Below are 9,183 nucleotides of genomic sequence, written 5' to 3'. Positions count from 1 at the left end.
GTTTTTTTTTTTTTTTTTTTGGAAAATAGACTTCAATAAATTGAATATTATTCATATATTTACATAATTTCTCAACTTTTTTTTTTATTTTTTTTATTTTTTGAGTTCATATTTAGAAATTACTTAGGAAAAAAATACTAAATTGTTCTCTTTTTTAAAAAATAATAATAATAACGGTAGATTTTAGTGTCTAAATTAATTTATTTACTTAAATTTATTTGAATTAAATTAAATGTTTTTTTTTACAATTTATAACAAAAAAATAGTATAACGAAATAATGTATTTTGTGATGAGTTGCATCATCAAATACGTCATCTTTTATTAAAAAAAATGTTTATAACTAAAATGTTGATACCACTTGTCACAATCGCAGTTTTGATGTCAGTGGACTTGCGATTGTGTGGCACTCACCTTCCAACAACGAGTGAACTAAGTCAACTCGTTCTTATGTCACCTCGGCCAAGCGATGTATGCTCGAGCCTCTAGCCTCAGTTTAAGAAGAAGGTTTTAAAAAACGAGGGCAAAGAGAGATTTTGAAAGAGGTGTTATATATGCAAGCAGAATAACAACAACGGGTCACAGTATATAACTATTGGTAGGAAGAAGTTGACAAATGCGTTTTAAAGTCGCAAGGCTGACGACGATACGTAACGAGCCATAGTAGACAATATATGCTAGCGGTGGGCTTGGACTGTTACAAATGGTATCATAGTCAGACACGGAGCGGTGTGCTAGTGAGAACGTTGAGCCCACAAGAAGGGTGAATTGTAAGATCATGACAAAGATAGATAATGAGCTAAAATAGACGATATTTACTGATAGAAAATTTAAGTTGTTAGCAAAGTCGATGTGTCGGGTAGGGTTGATGTTTTTATTATTATTATTATTAAGAAGGGAAAAAAAAAATAGAGCACTAAAGGTAGATGGATGAGTTGTGGAGAAAATGAAAAGGAAATGAGGATGGTCTCCTTAGTTGGCACTCAAAACCTAATTTCTTTTGAGAGGAAAGCAGCAAGGCACAACCAAAAAGGCCCACTTTTCCACTTCCCCCATCTATTCCATATCTCCCATCATCATGTCTCCCCCCACTAATCAAATATGCTTTTTTTTTTTTTTCTTTTTTTTCTAACCTTTAAAAAGTTAGTTTAATTTTATATTTAATACAAGTTAAATTAAACCATGTGTTAATGGTTCGTTCTCCCCTGTATCAGCTAGCAGTGGGTCTGGGTCGTTACAAATGGTATCAGAGCCAGACATCGGATAATGTGTCAGCCTTCTCGCTGTTCCTCGAAGGTGGGTAGACACGAGGTGGTGTGCCAGTAAGGATGCTGGCCCCAAAGGGGGTGGATTTGGCGGGGTCCCACATCGATTGGAGAAAGGAACGAGAATCAGCGAGGACGCTGGACCCCGAAGGGAGGTGGATTGTGATGTCCCACATTGGTGGGGAGGAGAACAAACCATCATATATAGGGGTGTGGAATCCTTCCCCTAGCAAATCCGTTTTAAAGCCTTGAGGAGAAGTCCGTAAGGGAAAGTCGAAGGAGGACAATATCTATTAACGGTGGGCCTGCGTCGGTACACTAATAGACACAAAATATTCAATTTATGGGACAGAAAATAATTTAACGGACAAACAAATGTTCTCAACTAAGATGTTAGAGTTTCAAATAGTCTATGAACTCAAAATAAACTAAAATTTTCAATTGAATTCTTTATTTCCTAGTCCTTAAAATCCTGTTCTTAATCAAATCTTGTTAGTGTGGAATCTCAACAGATTTCCCACTGGTGATGGGCATAAAGAGTGGTTTATGATGATTCTATTACATTCTATTATATTAAGCTGAATTCAATCTCATCCAATCATCAGTCTTTCTTAAAATATTCAAAATCATACCTGATGAGGTGGTGCTGACCAAGTTGTCCTGTCCTGTTCTTCCCATGTTCTCCATCTCACCCTGTTTGTGTTGATTTCACTGATCGTCTCCCTTCATTTCTCTGCACACCTTACTCAAATATAGACACTCAATTTACACAAAATTAGGCATCAAAAGTTTGTGGTCAAGCGGAACAGTATGTTAGGAGGGCCTGCGGAGTTTCTACAGCACAGAAACAGTGGAGAAGGCTCATGAACAGTGAGGGGACACAGGAAACACTGTTCCTCGAGGTCAGATTTATTTGGTGGAAGGTGTTGAGGATTGTTGGGAAATAATCCTACGTTGGCTAATTAAGGAGAAGACCTTGAATACATCTTCACATTGGTACGAGGCCTTTTGGAGAAATCGAAAGCAAAACCATAAGAGTTCATATGCTCAAAGTGGACAATATCATACCATTGTGTAGATTCCTAACATGGTATTATTGTCATGCCCTTACTTAGTCATACAAATCGAATTCTCAAGTGTGAACAAAGAAGTTGATGGCCTCGAAGGTGTAGTCAAAAGTGACTCAAGTGTCGAACAAACCGTACTTTGTTCAAGGACTCCAGAGAAATAATTGAGCCTCGATTAAAGGGAGGGTGTTTGAAGGCTACATAAGTCCCCAGAGAATGCTCTATGATATACTTTGATCGAGAGGAGGATTGTTGGGGATTGTTGGGAGGGGGGCTGTTCGAGGACTACATAGACCTAGGGGAGGCTCTATGGTGTACTTTGTTCGAGGGGAGGATTGTTGGGAATTATTGGGAGGGAGGATGTTCAAGGGTTACATAGACTCAAGGGAAGCTCTACGGTGTACTTTGTTCGAGGGGAGGATTGTTGAGATTATTGGGATGGAGGATGTTCGAGGGCTACATAGACCCAAGGGAGGCTCTAAGGTGTACTTTGCTCAAAGGGAGAATTGTTGAGAATTATTGGGAGGGAGGATGTTCGAGGGCTACATAGACCTAAAGGAGACTCTATGGTGTAGTTTGTTCGAGAGGAGGATTGTTGGGTTGAGAGGAAGTCTCATATCCCCTAATTAAGGGGAAGAACATAGATTTATTGGTTTGAGGTCTTTTAGATAAAAGAAGATCAGTTTATGGTCAAAATGTACAATATCATATCGTTGCGGAGGGGTGATTTCCAACCGAAAGGAAGGACAAAAAAACGGAAAATTAGTAGTGACAAATGGCTACCTAAACACAGCAAATCCCTTCATTTTTCATTTCAATATAGACATCAAGCAGTGACGATACATATTCATAAACCCACAACTCCCATTTATTATACTTAAGAACAATGAAAAATGATTTTATAAACCAGAGGCTTTGGAAGGGTTAATCGTATTACCCTCCGTATTGTACGAGCCTCCACCACCGCCACTGGGTCTGCCATTTGCCGCCACCGGAGCCATGGTCTGATACGGTGGTGCTGTGGTAAAGTAAACATGTCTGCCAGTGTTGTCATACGCCATCTGAGCGTAGCCTGCCTCATTTACCGCAATCTTTGGCTGCATCATTTGAAAACCTTCTGAGGTGTACACCCCAACATTTGGTTGTTGAAGAGAAGCTTGTGGTGCCATCGAACTGTGAACCTGGGCTTCATGGTATGCGGCATGCATTCCATAATAAGGCTGGTGCCCAACTGGTCTGTTGATGGGTCTGAGCGTCTGAGCTTGAAATAAACCCCCTGCAGTGGGGATTATATATACTGACTGGTCGATCGGTGGAGGATTGGCCACTGGAAAACCACCGGAGATCATTTGCCTCTCCGGGAAGTATGCTGCAGGTACTGGCATTTGTACAGGCGGAGGAACAGCCGCCGGTGGTGGAGAGATTTTCTCTGTAACTTGTGGTGGTGGTTGAGAATTGCCTGCAGAAGTCTTGGAGTTGGTCTCATTGCTCTTTCTCTCAGTCATCATTTGCAATCTCTGCAAGTCCTGAAACTCCAACGGAGAAACAACAGGTCCTCCGACCACCTGACGGTCTTCAGATCCACAATCAGATCCCGCAGAAACGCTATACACCGCCGTATTCGACACGGTATCTATGGCGGTCGAATCCTTCAAGTCAGAACCAGGAACCAAACGGTAGCCATGATCAAATCCAAACAAGAAATCAGGATTCGATGCCGATGCAGTAGCATCCACAGGCGGCGACGAATCTTCCAGAGGCTGAGTCCGCGAAGAATTCAGAGCATCGACAAACCACTGCCTATCCGATTTTGTATCCCAGGAGCCTAAAATCGTCGAGGCAGGTGGATTTAAAGGGAACAGAAAAAGCCTCAACCTCGCAGGCTTCAAAACACGATATAACCGGTCGTACTCCAACATCATATGCTCAAGATCCTCATCGTTGGTTACAGAAATCAAAGCATCGAGATCTTCACCAGGGAGTTGGTACTTTAAACAAACAGTAACATCACAGAGAGAGGATAACCTGGAGGAAAGCGTGGAGAAACTGATATTACGATCGACCGTAAGAATCTTGGTGTCGCCGCCGGTGTAGGTGAGTTGATTGTCGTGAGGTCTGGGATGAATCTTGCCGCCATAGCTACACATGAACTTGACTTTGTAGTTGTGAGGAACATTGCCGGCGTTAAGGTTGGAGGAAGGATCATCACAAGAGGGGTTTTCGCAGGAACGGGGAGAGGAGCCGCGGGAATCGGCATAGGAGGAATAGGAGTGGTTATCCATTGGAGGAAGAATTGAAGAATGTTCGAAAATGGAAAGGNGTCTTTCTTAAAATATTCAAAATCATACCTGATGAGGTGGTGCTGACCAAGTTGTCCTGTCCTGTTCTTCCCATGTTCTCCATCTCACCCTGTTTGTGTTGATTTCACTGATCGTCTCCCTTCATTTCTCTGCACACCTTACTCAAATATAGACACTCAATTTACACAAAATTAGGCATCAAAAGTTTGTGGTCAAGCGGAACAGTATGTTAGGAGGGCCTGCGGAGTTTCTACAGCACAGAAACAGTGGAGAAGGCTCATGAACAGTGAGGGGACACAGGAAACACTGTTCCTCGAGGTCAGATTTATTTGGTGGAAGGTGTTGAGGATTGTTGGGAAATAATCCTACGTTGGCTAATTAAGGAGAAGACCTTGAATACATCTTCACATTGGTACGAGGCCTTTTGGAGAAATCGAAAGCAAAACCATAAGAGTTCATATGCTCAAAGTGGACAATATCATACCATTGTGTAGATTCCTAACATGGTATTATTGTCATGCCCTTACTTAGTCATACAAATCGAATTCTCAAGTGTGAACAAAGAAGTTGATGGCCTCGAAGGTGTAGTCAAAAGTGACTCAAGTGTCGAACAAACCGTACTTTGTTCAAGGACTCCAGAGAAATAATTGAGCCTCGATTAAAGGGAGGGTGTTTGAAGGCTACATAAGTCCCCAGAGAATGCTCTATGATATACTTTGATCGAGAGGAGGATTGTTGGGGATTGTTGGGAGGGGGGCTGTTCGAGGACTACATAGACCTAGGGGAGGCTCTATGGTGTACTTTGTTCGAGGGGAGGATTGTTGGGAATTATTGGGAGGGAGGATGTTCAAGGGTTACATAGACTCAAGGGAAGCTCTACGGTGTACTTTGTTCGAGGGGAGGATTGTTGAGATTATTGGGATGGAGGATGTTCGAGGGCTACATAGACCCAAGGGAGGCTCTAAGGTGTACTTTGCTCAAAGNAAAAAAAATTCCCATTAACATCTTCTAACTTTATTATAAAAAAAAATTAAATCTTACTGATATATGGACAAAAATTGTCTATCACATCTGATAAATTATCTACAAATGTTTTAATGTTAAAAAGTTTATGAGTATTTTTGAAACGCTTTTTAAAAAAATGTTAAAATAATTTTAAATTTTTATTAAAAATATAACGGTAGTAATGAAAATTTTAAAAATATTTTTTAAATAAGAATAAACAGTATTTTTTAATTGATTTTGAAAGTTCAATCTATATTTTAAATATAATATTAATAGTTTAGTAAATTTTTTTTTTTTTTTTTTAAGTTTAAGAATAATATTTGAAAATAATGGATTTTTTTAAATGGAAATTTTGTGAGTATTTTTATTAATTTAGTTATTTATATACTAATCCAGGCGTAGCCCACCTGAGCGTTGGGCTTGGGCCTCATATTGGGCTTGGGCCTCATATTGGGCTTGGGCCTCATATTGTGGGCCTGATATTGGGCTCAATTTACTTTTCTGTCGCGTTACAAAATTTGGGCTGGATACTTCCGAGACTGTAAGCCCATTAGGAGCAAAAACCGAGAAGTTAAAAGAATGGCCCAATTAAAATAACAAAAGTTTATACAGTTAAAATTACCAAAATACCCCTAATTTAAAAAATGAACAATAAAATAACTCACCGTGAAAGAAAAACCCTTAACAATTCCAAGAACTTAGTTCTACAAAAAGAATACATATATATATATATATGATATTTAATTTCTTACCTCAGATTAAAAATAAAAAGTAAAAAATATATATTACCGCACTAATTTCCATGCAATTGAAAAGGTTTAATCACGTTCTTTCAACCATCTTTTCCAATCATTGAAAGTCAATTATTCAAACTTAAATATTTTAGTCAATTTTAAAAAATAAAAAATAAAAATTTTAAATGTCCTCCTGACATGTCACACAGACCAACTATAAAGTTTTTATGATTGAGCCACTAAAAACAAAAGTACACCTTGTTGGAATAAGTATTAGCCTTTACTTCCTTTAAGTCTTTTTTAGTCATCATATTCTCAACATCGCTTTCAGATTATTGATGTACCTTTCGTTTGTTGAAAATGAGTAGACAAAAACTTGCAAATTGAGCACATGGGTTAGAAGGGTTAGAAGCTTTATGTTGTAGAAAACATGAGTGAATTAAAAGCATGGATTTTTAAAAATTCCAGATTAATTAATGTTTGATTTTTGGGGCATTATTTATTTTAAAAAATATATATTAGAGTCAAAATGTAGCGGCCCCTGGTTTTTAGGGTTTTTTTGTTTCTATCTCTGGATGCCTCCTACCACGTTAAACTTAAGATTAAAGAAGAAATAATAATAATAATTTAATTTAATGGTATATTAAAATTAGTAGGTCAAAACTTTATGCGTAGCCCGAAAGAAATGGGCGAAGGTCTAGTTGAGTATCGAGGCAAAGACTGTAGCCCGCTAGTAGATATTGCTGTTTTTGCTCGTTACGTATCGTTGTTATCCTCACCGTTTTTTCAAACCCTTCTAATAGGGAGAGGTTTCCACGCTCAAATGTTTCGTTCCCCTCTTCCGTCGATGTGAGATCTCATAATCCACCCCCTTAGGACCCAATGTTTACTAGGGAGAGGTTTTCACGCCCTTTTACGTAATGTTTTGTTCCTTTCTACAACCAATATAGAATCTCGCAACCCATCTACGGACCCTTGCTGACATATTGCTCGGTGTCTGGCTTTTATATCATTTGTAACAGCCCAAGCCCACCGCCAGTAGATATTACTGCTTCGGCTCGTTACGTATCGTCATCATTCTCACAGTTTTTGAGAGGTTTTCACGCTCTTATAAGGAATGTTTCGTTCCCCTCTCCAGCCGGTGTGAGATCTCATAATCCACCCCCCTTAGGGCTCAACGTCTACTAGGGAGAGGTTCATGTCCTTTTAAGTAATTGTTCCTTTCTACAACCAATGTAGGATCTTGCAACCCATCTAGGGACCCAACGTCCTCGTTGGCATATTGCTCGGTGTTTGGCTCTTATATCATTTGTAATAGCTCAAGCCCACCGTTAGTAGATATTGTTCGCTTTAGCCCGTTACATATCATTGTCATCCACGGTGTTTTAAAACGCGTCTAATAGGGAGAAGTTTTCACGCTCTTATAAGAAATATTTCGTTTTCTTCTCCAACCAATGTGGGATCTCACAATCCACTCCCCTTAGGGCCTAGCTCTACTAACGAGAGGTTTCCACACCCTTTTAAGCAATGTTTCGTTCCTCTCTCCACAATCCACCTCGCTGACACACCGCCATGTCTAGCTCTAATACCATTTATTTGTAATAGCTCAAACCCAACACTAGTAGATACTGTCCACTTTAGGCCGTTGCGTATTACTATAACCCTCCCGATTTTTTTAAACGGGTCTACTAAAGAAATGTTTCTAGACCCTTATAACGAACATTTTGTTCCTCTCTCTAACAAACGTGGGATCTCACAATCCACCTAGGTGCCCAGCATACTCACTAACACACCGCCATGTCTACCTCTAATACCATCCATTTGTAACAGCTCAAACCTAACACTAGTAGATACTGTCCACTTTAGCCCGTTACGTAAACCTCATAGTTTTTTTAAACGGGTCTGCTAAAGAAAGATTTCTAGACTCTTATAACGAACATTTCGTTCCTTTCTCCAAACTGACGTGTGATCTCGCAAAAGTTGAATAGACGGGTGGAGGGAGGACAAGAAGCTTCAACAACTCCCATTGCATTATCAACCTTGTCCTTAAACGCCAAATATAGGGTACCCAACCCTACACTTTCCCTCAAAAAGCTCCACTTTAAACTGTAGCTACCTCTCTTCTCTTGCTCATGAATCAGAGCTTTAGGAACTTGGATCCCCCACCTCCCCCACACCCCTTTCTTCCTTCATATCCAAACAACCCACTACAAGACAACACTTCTCTCTCTACATTTTAGACCGAGAAAATGCCGGTTTCTGGTTTTCTTTCCCTTACCCACATCTAATGAAACCACTTTTGATCGATGAGAGAGAAAACCCCGGTTTTGGTTTGTGGGAGAGCCCTGCAATTGTAGGGTCTTTGTCCCTCTCTCTGATGGTTATGGGTTGGATTCGATTGGATTGGGGTCTCGTGATCCACTCATGTCCTTATTTGACTCTAATTCTTAATCAAGTTTTCTTTCTAATTTTGTGCTTATTTTTGTTTCATTCTTTAAATAGGCTTCCCTTCTAACTAATCTAGGGTGTTTTTGGTAATTCAACCAACCACTAAAATGCTGTTCGAGTCGAGTTACTCGGAGGCATCGCTAGCTTACTCTTTGACCAAGACACGTGGAATCCCGTGTGAATCTGTGATGTTCCACATTGGTTGGGGAGGAGAACAAATCACTGTTTATAAAGGTGTGGAAACCTTTGAGACGCGTTTTAAAGCCTTGAGGGGAAGCCCGAAAGAGAAAGCCCAAAGAGGACAATATTTGCTAGCGGTGAATCTGGGTCGTTACAAATGGTATCAGAGCCAGTCACCGGACGATG

General features: G+C 39.9%; 1 protein-coding gene across 1 annotated transcript; it reads right to left on the bottom strand.

Moving 5' to 3' along the window:
• Nucleotides 1-3,229: 3,229 nt before the first annotated feature.
• LOC111798736 lies at nt 3,230-4,612 on the bottom strand. Its single transcript, XM_023682053.1, has one exon. It carries the CDS (start codon nt 4,610-4,612, stop codon nt 3,230-3,232), a length of 1,383 nt encoding a protein of 460 aa, XP_023537821.1.
• Between the last annotated feature and the right edge of the window lie 4,571 nt (nt 4,613-9,183).

Source organism: Cucurbita pepo, chromosome LG07, assembly GCF_002806865.2.
Source record: "Cucurbita pepo subsp. pepo cultivar mu-cu-16 chromosome LG07, ASM280686v2, whole genome shotgun sequence".
In the NCBI taxonomy this organism is placed as follows: domain Eukaryota; kingdom Viridiplantae; phylum Streptophyta; class Magnoliopsida; order Cucurbitales; family Cucurbitaceae; genus Cucurbita; species Cucurbita pepo.
Note: the sequence above shows the minus strand (reverse complement) of the source record. Positions and strands in the feature narration are given on the sequence as shown.